The sequence below is a fragment of the Balaenoptera musculus genome, chromosome 14 (assembly GCF_009873245.2).
Source record: "Balaenoptera musculus isolate JJ_BM4_2016_0621 chromosome 14, mBalMus1.pri.v3, whole genome shotgun sequence".
Lineage (NCBI taxonomy): Eukaryota > Metazoa > Chordata > Mammalia > Artiodactyla > Balaenopteridae > Balaenoptera > Balaenoptera musculus.
In genome coordinates, this window is record NC_045798.1 from 12502701 (window position 1) to 12525612 (window position 22912).

The 22912-nt window shown below is 40.8% G+C and overlaps 1 protein-coding gene across 1 annotated transcript in view; it reads right to left on the reverse strand.

Moving 5' to 3' along the window:
- FBXW8 (F-box and WD repeat domain containing 8) overlaps window positions 1–22912 on the reverse strand; it is a 130553-nt gene that overhangs the window by 71321 nt on the left and 36320 nt on the right. Inside the window, exon 5 of the mRNA XM_036824077.1 lies at window positions 10501–10658. Coding sequence (XP_036679972.1) covers window positions 10501–10658 — 158 coding nt within the window. The remainder of the gene's footprint in view (window positions 1–10500; window positions 10659–22912) is intronic.

The window sequence follows — 22912 nt, forward strand, 5'->3', positions numbered from 1 at the left end:
GACCCAATGCAGCCAAAAATGAATAAATAAAATAAATTAAAAAAAAAAAACAAAACTCCAAAGGAATCCAATCGGTAACATCACCACCACTTCTCCTGGATCAGGCTGGCACAGGGCCTGGGCCAGGACTGGCATTCAGTAAGTCTTAGCCTCCTTGTTCTTTTTCTTTTTAAAACTACTGTTTACTGCTAACAGGAAAATATGTCTGTCTTCAAAAATAGCTCCACTCATATGTTGAGTGATATAACTGTATAATATTTAGAAACCTGCGTAATTTAAAAGCAATGCTGGTAACTACTGAAGCTGAGGGACAAAGATATGGGGGCTCATCATACTATTCTCTCCACTTCTGCATATTTTGAATTTTCCATAATAAAATGGTTTTAAAAAATAATTTGAAAGGCTATCCCTAACAAAAGTAAAAACATTTTAACTTGTATCTTACAAATGTTTTCAGTAGCTGCCCTGAAAACTAAGTGACTTCTCAATTAGGATGGATTTACAATGAAAGTTCTAATGATAACACTAGAGGATTTTTACATCTATGTTCATGAGGACTATCAATCTGTAGTATACTTGTTATCATATATTAGTTATTATTTTTTCTTCTTTAGTCTTGATAGGTAATGCTGGCCTCACAAGCTGAGTTGAGAAGTGTTCCTCTTAGTCTATTTTATGGAAGTGTGTAGAATTGGTATTATTTCTTCCTTAAGTGTCTGGTAGAATTCACCAGTAAAGCCATTTGGCTTGCAGTCTTCTTTGTGGAAACTTTTAAATTACAAATTCAATTTCTTTAATGGAAATACAGCTATTCATGTTTTACAGTTCTTATTAAGTGAACTTAGGTAGTTTGTTTTTCAAAAAATCAATTTATCCATTTTATCTAACTGGTTGAATTTATTGGCATAAAGTTGTTCATAATAGTCCACTGTAACTTTTTAATATCTATAGGATCTGTAGTGATGTCCCCTCTTACCTTCCTGATGTGGGTAATTCATTTCTTTTCTCTTTTTTTTCCTGATTAATCTGGTTAGGGTTTGTCAATTCGATCAAAATTTTCAAAGGAACAGTTGTCCATTTCATTGATTTTCCTCTATTGTTTTTTTCTCTATTCTACTTCATTGATTTCTGCCCTTATCTTTATTACTTTATTCCTTCTGCTTATTTTGTTTAACTTTCTCTTCTTTTTCTAGTTTAAGGTGAAAAGCTATACTGTTGATTTGAGACTTTCTCTTTTCTAGTATAAGCACTTAATGCTATAAATTTCCCTCTAAGCATTGCCTTAGCTACATCCCATATACTGATATACTGTTTCTAATTTTCATTCAGTTCAAAATTTATGCATCATGCTATGTTTAAAAATTTATTAAAAATCAGTGCTCAGGGGCTTCCCTGGTGGCGCAGTGGTTGGGAGTCTGCCTGCCAATGCAGGGGACACGGGTTCGAGCCCTGGTCTGGGAAGATCCCACGTACCGCGGAGCAGCTGGGCCCTTGAGCCACAATTGCTGAGCCTGCGCGTCTGGAGCCTGTGCTCCGCAACAGGGGAGGCCGCGATAGTGAGAGGCCCGCGCACCGCGATGAAGAGTGGCCCCCACTTGCCACAACTGGAGAAAGCCCTCGCACAGAAACAAAGACCCAACACAACCATAAATAAATAAATAAATAAATAAATAAAGCATGACACAAATTTAAAAAAAAAAAAAAAAATCAGTGCTCAATATATACGGAATCTAAAAAAATGGTTCTAATGAACCTAGGGGCAGGACAGTAATAAAGATGCAGACGTAGAGAATGGACTTGAGGATACGAAGGGGGAAGGGTAAGCTGGGACGAAGTGAGAGAGTAGCACTGACATATATATATACTACCAAATGTAAAATATATAGCTAGTGGGAAGCAGCTGCATCATACAGGGAGATCAGCTCGGTGCTCTGTGACCACCAAGAGGGGTAGGATAAGGAGGGTGGGAGGGAGATGCAAGAGGGAGGGGATATGGGGATATATGTATACATATAGCTGATTCACTTTGTTATACCGCAGAAACTAACACAACATTGTAAAGTGATTATACTCCAGTAAAGATGTTAAAAAAAAAAATCAGCATTCAATATACACTATGGAATATTAGCCATAAAAAGGAACGAAAATGAGTTATTTTTAGTGAGGTGGATGGACCTAGAGTCTGTCATACAGAGTGAATTAAGTCAGGAAGAGAAAAACAAATACCATATGCTAACGCATATATATGGAATTTAGAAAACTGGTACTGATGAACCTAGTGGTAGGGCAGGAATAAAGATACAGACGCTGAGAACAGACTTGAGGATACAGTGGGGGAAGGGGAGGCTGGGACACAGTGAGAGAGTAGCACTGACATATATACACTACCAAATGTAAAATAGATAGCTAGTGGGAAGCTGCTGCATAGCACAGGGAGATCAGCTCGGTGCTTTGTGATGACCTAGAGGGGTGGGATAGGGCGGGTGGGAGGGAGGCTCAAGAGGGAGGGGATATGGGGATATATGTATGCATACAGCTGATTCACTTTCTTGTACAGCAGAAACTAACACAACATTGTAAAGCGATCATACTCCAATAAAGATGTATTAAAAAAAAAAATCAGTGTTCAGTAAAACCACCCCCCGATTAACCAAAGGATTAACACCAAACCTTGTATCATAAATGCAATGGCCACTGTTTTCTGCATGATAAAACTATTTCAAATTATTTTCACTAGTAACTTCAAAATTTTGTAGTTATCCTAGAAATTGGTCATCTGTTAATGTGTGCCTAAAGCATGAGAACTTCCCTCTCCAGTGTTTCTTAAATTTGAGAGCTTGCAGACCTCTAAGAATTCATCTATGAATCAGTGTGAAAAACAAAGCATTACAAGGCACACAGGTGATCACTTGGTGCCAACAGCCTGTGACTACAAAATGCAAATTCAAATAATGAGATCTCACAGTATAGTTTAGTTACAAGGTCAAAAGATCCAGATTCCTTTTTAAAATTACCATAAAAATACACAGATTTTTAAAAATTTCCTAGAGATCTCACAACTCCCACCCACGATTTTATCTGTGGAACGCTACTTAAGGAACTCCGAACTATTATTTAGTTACAATGCATATTCAGTCCAAAGCACATATAAGCAAGTGTAAAACAAATATAACTTCAAACTCCCCTCACTGAAGAATAGAAAAACTTTAAAAAAGCATTTTTATTCAGCAACTTCCTCCATCACATAAACATAGTCTATATGGCTTGTCTATGAAACAAAATCTAACACCCTGGACCATTCCAGGTGGCAGTCAATTTTAAAGTTCAATGCCCTAAGAAATACTTCCTCAGTACTGAAAGAACCACCTCAGTTCAAAACTCTGCATTTCAATTTTTAAATCCACTCTGAATATCTTTAAAATGTGAGCACTCTTACTGTTAAGAAAAAAGGACTCCATCTGGTATTTTTTTGGTTTTTATCAGAAAGTTGTTTCATATTGTTTTGTCCACCGAGTGTCTGAATAAGACTCCTAAGACCTAAAGGTAGGCAAAGGTTTCAGGCAAGAATTACTTATTGAAACTTTTAAGAGAAAAATGTCCAGAAAAGGCAGGCCTTGAAAAAACACAAAATTCTCCACAATCCAGTCAGGTGTCCTAGCCATCTCCCAAGCAATGCATTAGTATGTTAATAATCCACTTCTGAAACACCAGGGGAGAGGAGGAGATTGAATATTACATTAAAAGGTTATGTTATTAAATTGAAATGTCATCATCAACATACAAACGAGAGACAAACAAAACTACTGAAGAACTGATTTTTTATTAAACATAAAATTACAAATAAAACTTTAGAAGCACCTAGTCTCTATAGCCGTCTAAAATATGGTCCTACTGTTCACTGCTAAAAAGAAGCTTGGAGAGACCCACTCCCATCCATTGTGTGTACAACAGTAAATGAGAAATCATAGTCACTTCGGCCCAGGTCAGGCACAGCCCTGGACAATGGAGCATGCGTGTATTCAGACAATTGCACTAGGAGTGCTGCAGGAGTGGATAAGCCACTTTGCCTTGCTTGATGGCACCACAGAAAGACGACTGTTGGCTGTCCTATCTAGGCTTCCACATGCTAATGTGCACTGGGTCTTGTCTCTCCTCTCTCCACTGACGGGGACAAATAAGAACTTCTTTGCACCTAAGAACTGTGTAATCTCATTTCTCACCAAAGAGTGAGTTTTCGTGACAAACTCTGAACAGGGAGCGGGTTTCGAGTATTCTGCCATTCCCTAATGCTGTGGCTCGAGGCCAAAGGCAGGCAAGCATGGAGCAGATGGAGTCCTGGCAAGGTCTGCACTGTCCCTGCATTAGTAGCATCTGCTCATTACTCAGAACCTTCGCCTGCTTTATCTAATGCTCCAGGAAAAGCATTTTGATTTGATTCATTTCGGTACGGTAACGTGCAACACAATTAGTGGTAAAATCAAACTGGAGGACGGCCAGTGCTGACAATCGGAAACAAGGCAGAAGAAATATGAGGCCAGTGGGTTGGAATTCAAAAAATCACAACTGTGGATCATCTTGCCAAATCTCAACACCCCAGGTGGGTGTACAGTGTTCCTGCAGGGCCAGGAGGCTAAAAAGGACGTGGGGATGACTAACTTTTTCCCAAAGCAGTTTCCATCTCTCCCTCTGGACCTGACTCCTTCTGCGGAGAATATGTGTACAGACAGACCATCAAGGGGGTCTCAATGGCTACAGAGCTTCCCTTTGGCACAAACAGGGAGCTGAAGTTCACTGACTCATTTTATTATCTTATTCTTCTTTTCTGTGGGGCACAGTCACGAATTTCAGACCTCACGAGGTGAATTTCCTTTGTGCTATGGCACTGCCTAAGAAGCGCATGTTCCCTGCTCCTAGAAAGCAACAATACAAAATGTGTGTTTGATTATTTCAACCTGTCTTTGCCCAGTAGTTACTCAGGAGTATGTTGGTACAAATACCATAGTGACAATCTGTTAAACTGAAGTAAGACCAAAGACAATGCCACCTGAGGTCTGGGGTGAGGTTGGAGGGGGGAATGAGAAGTTGTTGCTTATCTCAGAAAGTAACAATTCCCATCAGACTGGCAAAACAAGCTGAGTGAGAGAGGAGCAAGAAAACACAAGAGCTTTTATCAAAGAAACAATCCTAATACCAAAAGGAATTCAAGACAAAGCAAAGATTTCAATGTAAACGATGCAGCCAAGGAAGTACTATAGATTTTACCCACAGAAGGGTAAAATGAAACCCAAAATAATAAGACAGACAAACGTGATGATGTAAGTGTAAACAACTAGACAGATCAACTGAACAGAATGTAACATCCAGAAACAGACGGAAATACTAAAAGTTTCATATGCAACTTGTAAAGGCAGCACCTCAAACCAGTGAGGGAGAGATGGGCTTTCTAATAAGAGATGCTGGAAAGATATAATCAGATTCATATACTATTCTAGGATGAACTCTATACTGGTCAAGATTCAAATATAAAGATAAGCCATAACACTATCATCCAAAAGAACACAAGTAACAAATGTTGGCGAGGATGTGGAGAAAAGGGAACCCTTATACACTGCTGGTGGGAATGTAAATTGGTGCAGCCACTGTGGAAAACAGTATGGAGGTTCCTCAAAAAACTAAAAATATAACTACCATATGACTAAGCAATTCCACTCCCGGGTATATATTTGAAAAAAATGAAAATATTAATTTGAAAAGATACATGCACCCCAATCTTCACAGCAGCATTATTTACAATAGCCAAGATATGGAAGCAACCTAATTGTCCATCAATAGATGAATGGGTAAAGATGTGGTGTGTACACACACACACACACACACACACACACACACACACAATGGAATACTACTCAGCCATAAAAAAAGAATGGAATTTTGCCATTTGCAACAACATGGATGGACTTAGAGGGCATTATGCTAAGTGAAATAAGTCAGACAGAGAAAGACAGATACTGTATGATCTCACTTATATGTGGAATCTTAAAAATAAAACAAACTAGCAAATACAACAAAAAGGAAACAGACTCACAGATACAGAGAATAAACTAGTGGTTACTACTGGGAGAGGGAAAGGGGGAGGGACAGCTGGGGCAAGATGGGATAGGGGTTTAAGAGGGACAAACTACTACGTATAAAATAAATAAGCTACCAGGATATATTGTACAGCATAGGGAATATAGTCAATATTTTATAATAACTATAAATGGAGTACAACCTTTAAAAATTGTGAATCACTATGTTGTACACCTGAAATTTATATAGTATCATCTCAATAAAAAAAAATTTTTTAAGCCCTAACAGTAACAGAAGAAAAAAGAATTACAAGTAGCAGGTACACATGTGAAAAAATTCAACCTCTCTCACACTAAGAGAAATGTAAGTTGAAACATTTGGAAACCATTTCTTATCTATCAAAGTGACAAATACTGAACAGTCTGAAACATACTTTGCTGAGAAAATGGGCACAACTTCATACCCTGCTGGTTCGAGTGCAAAATAATATAAGCCCATTTGCATCCACCTTTTGACCCAGACATTTTTGTAGGAAATAATCCTTCCTGCATTCACATGAAATGTCATATGTACGAGGCTTTTCACTACCACACTGTAATAGCAAAAGCATAACACAACTGTTCCTCAATAAAGGACTGTGTAAATAAACCACAGTGCTTGTACACAATGGAATACCATGAAAAAGGAGCATCTTCTCCATACACTGACGTGGACAACGTTTCAAGCTATGTCATTAACGAGATGTAAGCATTCCCAGGTTTATTACAGCATTATTTACAATAGCCAAGGTATGGATACAAGCCAAATGCCCATCAATGGATGAATGGATTAAAAAGACGTGATATACATACACAATAAAATATTATTCAGCCATGAGAAAGAAGGAAATCCTGCCATTTTCAACAAGGTGGATGGACGTTGAGCTTATTATGCTAAGTGAGATAAGTCAGACAGAGAAAGACAAGTACTGTATGGTATCACCTACATGTGAAATCTAAAAAAGTCAAACCTGTTTAAAAAAAAAAAAAAAACGGAGTAAAACGGTGGTTACCAGGGGGTGGGGGGGTAGGCGGGATAAGATTGATGGTGTTTCAAGGTACAAACTTGTGACAAGTGGTGAATAAACCACAGGGTTCTAATGTATAGTATAATGAATACAGATAACAATATTGTACTATAATTATGTAATGTGATAATATCACTATAATGGCAGTCATATTACAGTATATAAATGTATCAAAGTAACACACTATACATCTTAAACTTACACAATGTTACATGTCAAATTTATCCAATTAAAAAAAAGATACGGGCTTCCCTGGTGGCGCAGTGGTTGGGAATCTGCCTGCCAATGCGGGGGACATGGGTTCGAGCCCTGGTCTGGGAAGATCCCACATGCCGTGGAGCGACTGGGCCCGTGAGCCACGATTGCTGAGCCTGCGCGTCTGGAGCCTGTGCTCCGCAACAAGAGAGGCCGCGATGGTGAGAGGCCCGCGCACCGCGATGAAGAGTGGACCCCACTTGCCACAACTGGAGGAAGCCCTCGCACAGAAACGAAGACCCAACACAGCCATAAATTAATTAATTAATTAATTTTAAAAAAAAGAATAAAGAGACATTATTAAAAAAAAAAAATACTAGCTCCCTCCTTCTAAAAAAAAAAAAAAATGAAGTGCTGCCTTCTTAAAAAAAAAAAAAAAAAAAAAAAAAAAAAAAAAAAAAAAAAAAAAAAAAAAATAAGCCATTAAATGAAAAAAACCAAGGTATGAAATGATATAAAGTAGTATGCTATCTTTTGTTTAAAAAGGGGGGTGAGGAGAGAATATGAATAGATACTAATACTTACTTGTATTTACAATAAGGAAATACTGGAAGGATAAAAAACAAACTAAAAAATATGGTTGCTTTAGAATGGAGTGGACAAAAATGGGTAGAAGCAAGACTTCGCAATGCATAACTTTATATATTAGCTTGACCTTACATCCCTTAAAATGTATTACTTAGTCAAATGCATTAAATTACAAAATAAAACCCACTCATTTATGGATTAAAAAATTAAAATCACATATACACATACACACATAACTACTGTCTAGAAAAATAAACCATAAACAAAGTCCATTGCAGAATAAGTGACAAACTGAAAAAATATATAAAATCAATGACAAGGGTTATTTCCTTAGCCCTTTATTTTCAACTGCAGAAGATAACAACCCAAAGAAAATGGGGAAACAATTTGCAGAGAAAGAAATACAAACACCTAAAAACACAATGAAAAGAAGTTCATATATATACTTATATAAAGAAAGGTAAACAAAAACAACAGTGAAATACCATGTCCACCTATCAGACAAGCATGAGGAAGCAGTCATTCTCATATACTTTTAGTGAGACTATAAACTAGTGAAACCTTTTTGGAGGGCAATCTGGCAGTATTTATGAAAATGTAAAGCATCTGTAGCCTCCAATCCGGTAATTACTGGTAATTTACCCTGTGACTATACTTGCACAAGTCCATCATGATACTTGTTCAAGGATATTGTTTTGCAGCACTGCTTTTAATAACAACAACAACAACAAAAACCAATCCAAATGTGCATCGCTAAGGGCCCTAATAAATAAATTATAGTACAGCCACATAATGCAATACTATACAAGCTGAAAAAGAACAGGGTTTACCTATAAGTGCTAATATGGAAAGATCCCAAGATGTGTCATTAGGTGAAAAAGCAACATGCAGAAGAGTACAAAGAGTGGGACACATGTGTGAAACGTGAGAGGAACTAGGAGTAGGGGAACAGGAGGGAACACTTCAACTTCTTTTGTACACGTTTTCTTTTATATATTATCCTTTTGTGCTTTGTTTGAATTTTAACTACGAAATTTTTTTAAACCAAGTATTTAAAATACGTTATGACAATTATTTGCCAAGTATTTACTGAAAAAAAGAAGTTTCCCTAGCCTATCTACAAGGTTTCCTAATATTTCTGTGCAACGACAGGGATAAGGGTGACAACTACAATTCTAACCAACAAACTAAAACCAGCAGCACACTTGCACATCACCAAAAGCTGTATTTTCAAGCTCACAAGATATGAGATGTGAGGGTGCAAAAATATGAGACGCACCTCTTTATAAGTGTCTCTGTGGAGTTATTACATAAACAGCACTACATCCCTGGCACGGCCTAGAAGACACAACCAAAGTTCTGGATTAGCTACTGATGAATGATTCAACCTCAATGAAATAACTTAGTCGGCTTCTTTGGACCTCAGTTTCCCGATCTGAAGAAGAATGTGTGTGTGGCAGGAAGAGGCTACTGGATGGTTCTAAAACTGTATATGATTCTAACTTAAACGTATTACAACCTCTGCAGAGTTGTTTGAAAAAAACCTCATTGATAATTTGGCACACAGGAATCACACTCAAGCTGCTCTTATGTTATCTATCCAGGATGTTAACAAACATACACGAACTATGACATACCCCAGAGACAGCTTAGCTGAATTTCTAGAGGCTGAAAGGAAAATCCATCAATGGTGCCCGACTAATGTCAAACCAAAAAAACAGAGTTCATGTTGTTAAAGTAATAAAATGGAAATATTTAATATTTCAGCTCTAATTTTTATTTCTTAAATGGCATATGGATATAAAATTCCCTGTCAGCTCCTTTACTACAGTTTTGTCCCTCTGAGCTACCTCTGAAGATCTGCAACCATGCCATGACAGGAACGCTAACATTCTGAAATATCATGTGATCCAACTTTCAGGCAAGTGGGGAGACAAAGCTTTTGGAGACTCAAACTTTACAACGTAATGGAAGTTAGGAGCATGAGAGGTAGTATACAATATCACGGCCATCAAAATTATTACACTCTTCTTACCTAGTTCTGTAAATCCACAGTTGCCCACACACAAAAAGAATTCTGTTGGTCCCAGAGAGACAACATATTACCATCAATTATCTCGTATGGTATGTAAGTGCCAGGAAAAGGTAGGGTCGGCCCTGCTTTTATTTTTCTATTTCCATATTTGTCAACAGATTATCTATGTCTATCCTCTTCTCACTGTTCGCTCTGGATCAAGCAGAGACTAAAGGAAAAGTAGGCCAAGTATATTTAACACCAAACAAGTTATTTGCTTAAGATGGCTTGGCCAGCCTTGTGTCTGGCTCTAAAACCCAGCCCTACAGTTCCAGTAGGAATTAAACACCAGTTTGAAAGGGCGCTGTGTTCCAGTGCCTACTAATGCATTGAGGGTTGTTGGCCAACTTCTTCACATAAAGGCAAGAATAAAGGTGTGTGTGTGAACATGTGTGTGCCCACATGTATGTATGGAGGGATTATGGGTGGAGCCGGCCACAGCTGCTTAATTTTTGTCAAGCTTTTTTTTTTTTTTCTCTTAACAGGGAGGAGGGTTGTGGTTACTTACCATCCTCATAAGCTGCTACCGCCAGCGAGCTGTTTATCCTCACAAAGGAGACATATGGCTGCATTCCAGGCTCATCCTCCTCATAGTCCGATTCCAGGAAGGGGGCTGTGTAGTCCCAGGTGCGGGTGTCCCACACCCTCACGTCCCCTGATGTATATCTGGAAAAGAAGGACACGCCTGGTTCCAAATGGGGAGTGAAGAGCAGGGCCACCGTGGAGAGAATGGGGGAGCCTTAAAATGACACAGGAGTCAGATCTGGACGGTGTGGAGCCACTGTGGCAACACTGTTTACATGAGTCACTCCAACAAGAGGAAATGGCAACTCCGTAACAGAAAGGCCGAGAGCACGTTTCCTGTTCTCATAACACAATGGGGGCAATTTCAAATGAGAATACTGTAATAAAAAATTGGGTAGCAAGATCTCCTTGTTTTTCCTTTTTGACTATTATAACCAATCTGCTACCTCAAGTCCTCTCAGTAAAGGGATCACTAGCAGAAATGTGTAGAAGCCACACTATTTACACACAGATGCACACACGCAAGACAGAGGGAACTGCTAAGGACTAATGGTCTTCCAGGCACAAGCTTTCTAATACTTCATCCATGCATCAGATTTGACTGATGAAAGTCCCTAAAGACTAATTGATTTGCTGAAACAATTAAATCTTGCGTTTAGCAGCCAGACAGCGCTGCCTTCTCATAAAAAGCTCCTGCCGAAACGTATGACACCCCCCGGTTTTGCCCGCTTAGAGGACAGAAGCACTCACTCTCTCCGATTACTCCTGCCACTCCAGCAAATGCCTCACTCCATCAAAGCCAAGGCAGGGCCAGAACCTGCTCAGACACCAGGCCCCGACGATAATGGAATGGCCAGATGATGAGGTGGTGCGCTGGCTGCCATTGAGGTATCTATGCTAAGTTCCTCACATCTGCTACAGGGGGTTTGATTCAACATGTAAAGCAACTGTGGGAAAGCATGTTAGAAACAGGGTAACGTATGTATATCGATGCTACTCTCACTTCACCCCAGCTTCCACCTCTCCCCTCTGGCCCCGTGTCCTCAAGTCCATTCTCTATGTCTACGTCTTTATTCCCGCCCTGCCACTAGGTTCATCAGTACCTTTTTTTTTTTTTTTTAAGATTCCATATATATGCGTTAGCATACGGTATTTGTTTTTCTCTTTCTCTTACTTCACTCTGCATGACAGACTCTAGGTCTACCCACCTCACTACAAATAACTCAATTTCGTTTCTTTTTATGGCTGAGTACAGGGAGATCAGCTCGGTGCTTTGTGACGACCTAGAGGGAGGCTCAGGAGGGAGGGGATATGGGGATATATGTATGCATATGGCTGATTCACTTTGTTGTACAACAGAAACTAACAGAGCATTGTGAAGCAATTATACTCCAATAAAGATTAAAAAAAAAAAAAAAAAGAAACGGGGTAAGAGGCTCATGATGAACCCACACAAACACAGAGACAGGCAGACAACTGTAAAGGTGTTCAGTCTTCCTGAGGCCAAGCCATAGTTCCTTCTTTGATCTCACATTACAAGCGTAGAATCGAACAAGATAACTCCAAGATTTATTTAATTACTGAAGTCTATGACATGATGCACCTATGAAGTAGTTATAGATGAATTTCTCATGTGAGGTTCCTTAATAAAGAAACTGGGAATATTCTGATTCAGGAATGCTTCATTTACTAAATGTAGCAGTGTTTCCCTCAAACTATTAGTTGACAGCAAATACATACATTATGAATTCAAAGGCCATTCTGTCACACACATTCTCTAGGTGGGAGCACTGGACTCTCCCTGTAGGACAGTGCCTGGAGAGGTATGCGTAGTGTAAAGAGGCAAATAGGAGAGACGTGCTTTCTAAAACTGGACTGATGGGCCTCTGTGTGACCACTGATCCTCCAGTAAATAGAAACGCTCACTCCATGAGTGTCATTACACCTGGCGATGCACAAGCAAAGGCAGATATTGATATCGCCATGGCCAAAGCACGGCCGCTGGCTCCCAGACCCTCCAGGCAGTGCTCCAGATCACCTTCAATGAGGAAACCTCCATAAGAACACACACTGCACTGCACCAAAACTACCAGGCTCACCCTGACACCCTAAAAATGACTCGAGCATTCCCTGCAATAAGGCCACATGCTTAGCAACAGAGACACTCAACAAAGATAACATGGTTGAATTTCTAGGCTGTGTATGATTATTAGATTCTTAAGGTTAAATTCTATGTGAAAGGAACCAGCCAATTCAGAAAAGAAGGGTAAGAAGGATGGCAACATCTTTCAGAAATACAGAGAAGGTAAGTGAAAGACAGAGGGAACTCAGGAGATCAGAGGACTCAGGAACTTTGAGAGAAAGAAGTACACAAACCAGGAAAATGTATTTCCTTTCCATCAGTCTTGGTCATTCCATTTCTTATGACCTGTATATGGGACCACACCAGCCATCTTCACGTGGTCCTTTGAGGTGCCCCCTTAGTGGGTAGAGAGGACAGGATTTGGGTGGCCTGAGCTCCACCATCCGCAAGCTCCCTTTACACAAGGAGTTCCAAAGTAAAGCAACAACAACCAAACCAAAACTTGAAAAACTGCTGAACCACACAACCGTGAGCTATGAAATACAATTTGTCTCTCTCTTTTGGGGGAAGAGGAGAGACGGAGGGCAGAGGTCACACAGAGAGGAGCATCTTTTAACATCTAAAAGGCTCCCGACCAGCCTTTTCTTCCATGAGGTTGTCCCCTTCCCACTGCAATTCCACCCACCTAAAATTAAACACGTGCTCTCCTCAAAAAGCCTCAGCCCACAACCAGACTGGCCTGTTGCAAGTTCCTGATTCTGTCAGTGACAGCATCCATCCCAGGTCACTGGTACAGAACCGGGGGGCTCCCCAATACCTCCTTCCCCCGCCACCCACACTGCTACACATGCAGCCACCACGCCCTTCCTGCTCTTCTCGTTCCCAGGCTGCCACCGGCTGCAGCTCCCTCATCACCTCCCAGCCGCCCCACGGCAGCCTCCTCACTCCTGAGCCTCGCCCACCTGCAGCCAGCCCTCAAAAATACCTGACTACGTGGATCTCTCTCCCTTCCTCCCTCGCCCTCCACACTAGACCCCGAGCCTTATCATCTACCGTGACAGCGGCCTAGACTTTCCTCTCGTGGCAAGTTGTGTGTGTACATGTGTATTCATCTGACTGTTCATCTCCCCTACGAACTCACAAGCTTCTAAGGTCAGGGGTTGGGTCTTGCTCACTGATGTTGATCCAGTGACCAGAACAGTAGAACCAGAGTAGTACTTGACACCTAGGAAGCCCTCTGTAAATCTTGAGGCCTCAACACCACACTTGAATGAAGCTTTAACCACCGGCCAGGCACTGAGAACTCTCCGTAACCTGGCCTCCACCCATCTTCCAGCCTCGTTTTCTCCTCTTCCTTAGCATGAGCTGGCCTCTAGCCAGGCCTGCCATTCACTGGCTTCCACACCACAGGTGCCTCTGCACCTTGGCTCCACCTTTCTGGGGCCCCTTCCCTCCCCATGACCCAGCTGGGTGGGTCAACCTTGGCTACCCATTAGAGTCACCTGGGATGCTTTTAAAACTCCCAATACCCAAGGGCACACCAGATCAATGAAATCTGACTCTCTGGGGGTGGAACCAGACAACAGTGTTTCCCAAAGTGCCACCAAGATTGAGAACCACCTACCTCACTCAAGCCCACCAACATCTCAAGGCCTAGCCCAGGCCCTCCACCTCCATGAAGCCTCTCTGACTCAACTACTGTGCCCTTGGACCTGAAGAAATGGCGTTCACTGCTACATCCCACGTCTCCTCACCCTGACCGTGAAGTCCTCGTGAACGCCCTACCTCAATGCCACAGCCTCCATCACAGTGCCTTACACACAACTGAAAGAAGGGGGTCCCCAGCTGGTTTGAGTGGCATCTCCTTTTCTTTCTGCTGCCCACCTTCTAGTGCTAATGATCAGTGAAACACCCGGAACGCACACGTCGAGATGCGTCAGACTTCTTGCATTTACTTCCAAAGTGATTAAAACCTCTCTATAAAACACGGAATAAGCTAAATTATTTTGGTAAACATGAAATTTTCCATATATATCCGTTTAAATCAACTCCATTCTTCATGGCCAGAGAGCATGATAATAGCATAAATGCTGCAAAACAACTCACGAGACAAATATAAAAGACTCGGTGTCTCCTTTATGATGGGAAAAGAGAATAAATATCCTATTTCAGCAGGTACTACATGATGACTCAGCAATAGGCTCTAAAATCTAACACATGAAAGCAACCATAGCAGTGGTGCTCAGACTGTGTTAATGAACTCGTGCTAAAGAAACAGACATTTTCATGAGGGTAAAACATTGGTTGGGGCAGAGGGACCTGGACCAAACTCTAAATGTGATCTAAAAGCGCTTAATAACGTTGGCCAGGAGAAGCAAGAACAGATAGGAAAGGGAGGTAGGGAAAAGGGCTGATTTTTCTCCAGAGCTCCAGATGTCTTTATGGCTGCCTAATGACAATTACACTCAACCAATTAAGACACCAGTATGACAGTTGCATTGTCAGTGAGCCTTTTGGACCCCAATGTTGATGGCTCTCTAATTAGTGTCTGTGCAAAGTACAACTGCGACTAATATATTAGCTGATGTAAGAACACTAAAGAAAAACTGAGGAAGAAAGAAGCCTTCTCCAGAGGAGTAAGGATGCCCCGGCCCACGGCACGGACCAGTGAAGCGTATGCTTTCCCCAGTCATTTTTTATGCTTGGCAAGGTTGAGTTTACCTCCAAATAAATAGGTCAGAGACCACAGCTGATTTTTTGTTGAAAGAATGGGAATAGAGCCTCTTTCAAGCTCGGCACACCAGAGCAACTGCCAATTTAAAATGATTTACCACTGAAGAGCTTTCATTAACTAGTACATTTCCAATAAGCAGACTACTTATTTGGACTAGGAGACCTGAAGAAAATGGAAGAAATGTTGTATAGCTGCAAACAACCCTGAACCTTTCTCGTCTAAGGAGCCAAGCAGGTGGGAGCTGTGGGGGGATGGTTCCATTTTGCTTCCAGCTGCCAGTGATTTGCTAAAAAAATTTTTTTCAAGGCTCTTCACAACAACCTGGGGCACTGTTTTAAGAATCTGGAAGTAAGGTTAAGTGACTTACCCAAGGTCACAAGAAACATTTTAGTGGCACAGCTGGGGTCAAACCGGATCCCCAGGCTTTTCTCTAACTGCTGCTTTAGCCAACAAGTCACTCTGCCTCTTCCGATCAGTGTCTTTAAACACATACGGCTTTTAAGAACCATCCCCATTTAAGTGCAATATAAGGAATTTACTGTTTTCAATACTGTGACTCAGGCTTGTGGGACATAGCCCCTGACCCTAACTCATCAATTCTACCACTATAGCTCAACTGGAAGGCAAGAAGCCAACAACATAAAAGCTCAGTATGCTGGCAAGGGGCGTGGGACTGGGCAGATGCAAAGGTGCCGCCTACACATGCTTCACAGGAGATGTGGGAGCACATACGGGATGGATGGTAAAACTTCACCCTCTACAGGACCATCCTCATACCATCCTCAGCCATCCCCAAAGTCACAAGTCTATTCTGATCAAGTACTCACAGCAGCCAAAAGGAGCCTTGTTAATGAGGCCTCAGGCCAGGAACAGCAAATGGTTTCCTTTGTGTGTCAAATCCAATAAATCAGTAGTGGCTGCCTACCGCCCTGTGTTGAGAAGGATTCTGAAGCTGTATTCCATCCAACTCACCAGAAAAATAAATGCTGGAACGGACTTTTCATGCCCATCGTTGGTTTGGGAGTGAGGAGCCACAGAATCTATGCAAGTCACTTGCATCCTTACTCCATACAAAACTCTGCCTGGGGACTTCCCTGGTGGTCCAGTGGTTAAGACTCCATGCTCCCAACGCAGGGGGCCCGGGTTCGATCCCTGGTCGGGGAACTAGATCCCTAATGCCACAACTAAAGGAGCCTGCGTGCCGCAACTAAGACCTGGTGCAGCCAAATAAATAAATAAATAAATAAAAACTCTGCCTGGCCAACTCCTAATCATCCCTTCCAGACCCAACTGAGAAGTCACTTCTCAGGAGAAACCCTGCCTGACTTGGAGTCTACACTAGGTGCCTCTCCCCAGTCAGTGTGTTATGCTGCCTGCTCTTCCCCTACCCTAACCTCTCTCACACTGTCCTGTAAACACCTGTAACTGTATCCCTTTGGCCTATGAGCAAGGGATGTGTACCCCTCCCCTCAGCAAGGATTGTGTCTGCAGTATTCATCTGTGCTTAGTACATACTGAATGAACGATTCTGACTTAAACTCAGAAGATGGAAGTGGTTTAAAGCCTACAAAGCAATTAGGCAGAGGCCCCTAGAAGTGCAGTGCCCACATTTCAAGAAACGTTTATGCCCTTAACATGCAGAGGTTTTAGGAGCTAGTCACACATACTCCATACTTTCTTTAGTAATATCAAAGATTACAAATCAATGAAAGCAAGAGTATTTACTGTTTTCTGTGAAACATGACTGTGTTGTATTATGCAATTAACAAAATGAACTCAATCCCACGGTGCAGTCTTTCTGTGGAAATGCACTACTACAAACATCAAGTGCAGCTTAAGATGCATCAATTGAAAAATAATGAACATCTTAATGGACCTTACGAGATCCATGCACTACACACTTAAAACTGTTTTCCATACATCTTGGTTAATCACAATCAATAGAGTCAGAGTCAATGATGATTATGCAGAGTTACTGTAGCTGTGGCCCTTCCCATTATTCCTTGGAGAACCAGAGATGGATAAATGCAGTCATGAGTTCACCAGTATTTATTAAGGATATTCTGAGCTCCTTCATTAAGGATATAATAAATGTAAAGCTCTCCTCTGGTCTCTTATCAATATCTTACCTCAGACTTATTTACCAGAAAAGCATGTATACCTCATAGCAGAAAATAAATAAATAAAAGTATTTATAAAAAGAGGTCCCTAACGGGTAATGATCGAATTCCTTATGGGAAACAATCCAATGTCATAATAAGCAGCAGCACAAAATCTATATAACGCAAGGTTGAAAGGAACTGCCAAGAGAAAAAGTTTTTTAAAAAGGAGAAAGACAGAAAGCAAGTCCTTAGTAAGTATAAATATGGGGTGACATTTATCTAATGCAATTTTTATCACCAATCTGTATTTACAAAGCATCTGTTATCATCTCAAGAGCCTCAAAGTAATCCTAGGTATTATCCATTTTTATACATTCACATGAAGCTAGCAGAGTATTATAAACACCATCCTTGAGGTCCTTAGCTCCTGAATAGCAAGTGTTGTAAAATTCAGGGCAAATACACACTATTTCAGATCAAAGCCATATTTTGGCATGGTACATGGTCAATACAAAGGCACATTTTTTTTTTTTAAACATCTTTATTGGAGTATAATTGCTTTACAATGGTGTGTTAGTTTCTGCTTTATAAGAAAGTAAATCAGTTATACATATACATACGTTCCCATATCTCTTCCCTCTTGCATCTCCCTCCCTCCCGCCCTCCCTATCCCACACCTCTAGGTGGTCACAAAGCAGAGCTGATCTCCCTGTGCTATGCAGTTGCTTCCCACTAGCTATCTATTTTACGTTTGGTAGTGTATATATGTCCATGCCACTCTCTCTCTTTGTCACATCTTACCCTTCCCCCTCCCCATATCCTCAAGTCCATTCTCTAGTAGGTCTGTGTCTTTATTCCTGTCCTGCCCCTAGGTTCTTCATGACCTTTTTTTTTTTTCCCTTAGATTCCATATATATATATATATATGTGTTAGCATACTGTATTTGTTTTTCTCTTTCTGACTTACTTCACTCTGTATGACAGACTCTAACTCCATCCACCTCACTACAAATAACTCAATTTCGTTTCTTTTTATGGCTGAGTAATATTCCATTGTATATATGTGCCACATCTTCTTTATACATTCATCTGTCGATGGGCACTTAGGTTGCTTCCATGTCCTGGCTATTGTAAATAGTGCTGCAGTGAACATTGTGGTACATGTCTCTTTTTGAATTACGGTTTTCTCAGGGTATATGCCCAGTAGTGGGATTGCTGGGTTGTATGGTAGTTCTAGTCTTAGTTTTTTAAGGAACCTCCATACTGTCCTCCATAGTGGCTGTATCCATTTACATTCCTACCAACAGTGCAAGAGGGTTCCCTTTTCTCCACACCCTCTCCAGCATTTACTGTTTCTAGATTTTTTGATGATGGCCATTCTGACTGGTGTGAAATGATATCTCATTGTAGTTTTGATTTGCATTTCTCTAATGATTAATGATGTTGAGCATTCTTTCATGTGTTTGTTGGCAATCTGTATATCTTCTGTGGAGAAATGTCTATTTAGGTCTCCTGCCCATTTTTGGATTGGGTTGTTTGTTTTTTTGTTATTGAGCTGCATGAGCTGCTTGTAAATCTTGGAGATTAATCCTTTGTCAGTTGCTTCATTTGCAAATATTTTCTCCCATTCTGAGGGTTGTCTTTTGGTCTTGTTTATGGTTTCCTTTGCTGTGCAAAAGCTTTTAACTTTCATTAGGTCCCATTTGTTTATTTGTGTTTTTATTTCCATTTCTCTAGGAGCTGGGTCAAAAAGGATCTTGCTGTGATTTATGTCATAGAGTGTTCTGCCTATGTTTTCCTCTAAGAGTTTGATAGTGTCTGGCCTTACACTTAGGTCTTTAATCCATTTTGAGTTTATTTTTGTGTATGGTGTTAGGGAGGGTTCTAATTTCATACTTTTACATGTACCTGTCCAGTTTTCCCAGCACCACTTATTGAAGAGGCTGTCTTTTCTCCACTGTATATGCTTGCCTCCTTTATCAAAGATAAGGTGACCATATGTGCATGGGTTTATCGCTGGGCTTTCTATCCTGTTCCATTGATCTATGTTTCTGTTTCTGTGCCAGTACCAAACTGTCTTGATTACTGTAGCTTTGTAGTATAGTCTGAAGTCAGGGAGCCTAATTCCTCCAGCTCCATTTTTCGTTCTCAAGATTGCTTTGGCTATTCGGGGTCTTTTGTGTTTCCATACAAATTGTGAAATTTTTTGTTCTAGTTCTGTGAAAAATGCCAGTGGTAGTTTGATAGGGATTGCATTGAATCTGTAGATTGCTTTGGGTAGTAGAGTCATTTTCACAATGTTGATTCTTCCAATCCAGGAACATGGTATATCTCTCCATCTATTTGTATCATCTTTAGTTTCTTTCATCAGTGTCTTATAATTTTCTGCATACAGGTCTTTTGTCTCCTTAGGTAGGTTTATTCCTAGATATTTTATTCTTTTTGTTGCAATGGTAAACGGGAGTGTTTTCTTAATTTCACTTTCAGATTTTTCATCATTAGTGTATAGGAATGCAAGAGATTTCTGTGCATTAATTTTGTATCCTGCTACTTTACCAAATTCATTGATTAGCTCTAGTAGTTTTCTGGTAGCATCTTTAGGATTCTCTATGTATAGTATCATGTCATCTGCAAACAGTGACAGCTTTACTTCTTCTTTTCCGATTTGGATTCCTTTTATTTCTTTTTCTTCTCTGATTGCTGTGGCTAACACTTCCAAAACTATGTTGAATAACAGTGGTGAGAGTGGGCAACCTTGTCTTGTTCCTGATCTTAGTGGAAATGGTTTCAGTTTTTTACCACTGAAGACAATGTTGGCTGTGGGTTTGTCATATATGGCCTTTATTATGTTGAGGAAAGTTCCCTCTATGCCTGCTTTCTGCAGGGCTTTTATCATAAATGGGTGTTGAATTTTGTCAGAAACTTTCTCTGCATCTACTGAGATGATCATATGGTTTTTCTCCTTCAGTTTGTTAATATGGTGTATCATGTTGATTGATTTGCGTATATTGAAGAATCCTTGCATTCCTGGAATAAACCCCACTTGATCGTGGTGTATGATCCTTTTAATGTGCTGTTGGATTCTGTTTGCTAGTATTTTGTTGAGGATTTTTGCATCTATGTTCATCAGTGATATTGGCCTGTAGTTTTCTTTCTTTGTGACATCTTTGTCTAGTTTTGGTATCAGGGTGATGGTGGCCTCGTAGAATGAGTTGGGGAGTGTTCCTCCCTCTGCAATATTTTGGAAGAGTTTGAGAAGGATAGGTGTTAGCTCTTCTCTAAATGTTTGATAGAATTCGCCTGTGAAGCCATCCGGTCCTGGGCTTTTGTTTGTTGGAAGATTTTTAATCACAGTTTCAATTTCAGTGTTTGTGATTGGTCTGTTCATATTTTCTATTTCTTCCTGGTTCAGTCTCGGCAGGTTGTGCATTTCTAAGAATTTGTCCATTTCTTCCAGGTTGTCCATTTTATTGGCATAGAGTTGCTTGTAGTAATTTCTCATGATCGTTTGTATTTCTGCAGTGTCAGTTGTTACTTCTCCTTTTTCATTTCTAATTCTATTGATTTGAGTCTTCTCCCAAAGGCACATTTTTAATTACTGGGAAAAGTGGAGAAAAAATGGCTAAAAGCAAGATATTTCAAGTTAGCTTAGACACATGCCTATGTCTGAACTATTATTTTCCAACAGTTCTTAATTATAAACAATGATAACATTCCAATAAAGCGTCAATAGGCAAAGTGAACCAACCAGAGATTCAGACACCAAATTTTACATATATAAACTGGAAGCTCAAAATTTTGCTTCATGTCTACATAAGACTGGCAACCCTCTCGACTCTGTCCAGGTTGTGACAGACAGAGCTCTAGTAAGGATAAAAGCCAGAACAACAGCCAGAGGTCACTTGGCTGCTAGAGACGTGTGGGCGGTTTTGCTTGGTGTCACTTGCCTCAGAGGGAATGGTGATGGAGGAAATGCAGGAGACCAAGTAGGACAACTGAGTACTTTTCAGGGAAGGAAGACAGCTAGCACTTGGTGACATTAGACGATCCAGTTTTCCCTCCAACCACACTTGACAGAGAAGAAACATGGATACACAGTCACTGTTCCTTCCAGTCAAGGCAGGAGCTGCACCCTAAAAAGGCAGATCACCACAGTAGAAAACGGAAGGAGAGGCATTTAGGAGTGCTGAAAAAACCTTGACACAAAGAGGGGGCTTGATGTTTTTTAAAACCAAAACGGGGGGTGGGGGGCGGGGGCGGGGAATGGTCCTCTAATGTGAATAGTGTGCTTTCTTAGGCAAACTGAAACGCTTCAGACTTATGAATCTTAAGTAACAGTGAGGAGGGACTTTATTGCAAAGCACCACCATACTCCTGGGCATCTGATAAAAGCTTCTCGTGAGCTAATAGCTTAATGGTTAGCAGAGCTGGCACAAGGCTCCCAATGAGCCCCCCGCTTGACTTTCTCCCGCAAGTTTTCCCCGAGATGCTCTCCTTCACTAGATGGCAGTAAAGCGAATATATTCCTGGCAAATTATACCTAGACCTACATCTCAGGTTATAATGTGACCTTCTGAACTCATGATGTCATCTGTTTTCAACACCCTTAACTCCCAGAGTGCAACTGTGGAGAAAGAGGACAGTCAAGGCCTCACAAAACAGGACGGGGATACCGTCATAGCCTCGTCCCTTCTAGTCTTTTCCCTCAATGATAAACGTATAATTTGAGAGACATTCTAAAATTCTCGGAGCTCTCACCACAAACAAAAACAAAGAAACAAACACCATGCTTCCTAATCACTTATTATCAACCAACTTTCTAGATAACATCTCTTCTTCTAAATCCAAGGAAGGCACACACTAAACCTCACCGCATTTCAGGAACGCTACCAGATCACAAAGAAAACACAGACAGAGGCTGAGCTCTGAGAGAAAGAGACAGGTGGCTTATCGCAGAGATTGGTGGCTTCTCAGCACAAGTTATTCTCAGGTTAAAGAAATGGGAAATTTTAGCCAGAGAAAATCAAAGTAAAGGTTGTATTTGAATTACATACTTAGTCACCGTTGAAGGAACTTCCACTTACCTGACCAGCAAAGAAAACAACTGTTTCTGGTATTTTCTGGGATGCTGCATGTCACTGCTAAGTGGCCACATGACACCACAGAGAGGCACGAGGAAGGGCCAGAGTAAGAGTTTGGTAAGTCAAAGATGCGGTAAGGAGGCTCAGAGAGTGCAGGGGCTCAGCAGTGCAATGAGTTTTCCTTCTATGCATACCTTCCCCAAAGTTTCCTCGGTGCTGGGACTGGTGTTAGGCTCTGAGGTTACAAACATGCTTAATACATGGCCCCCACCACTTTAAGACACTACAGTCAACAAGATCAAACTCTTGATCTTGATCTTTATTTGTGGCACTGACCGAAAAAAAGGAAGGTGCACTCAGGAGACTGGGTTTGAGGGATGGTTTAGAGACTTCAA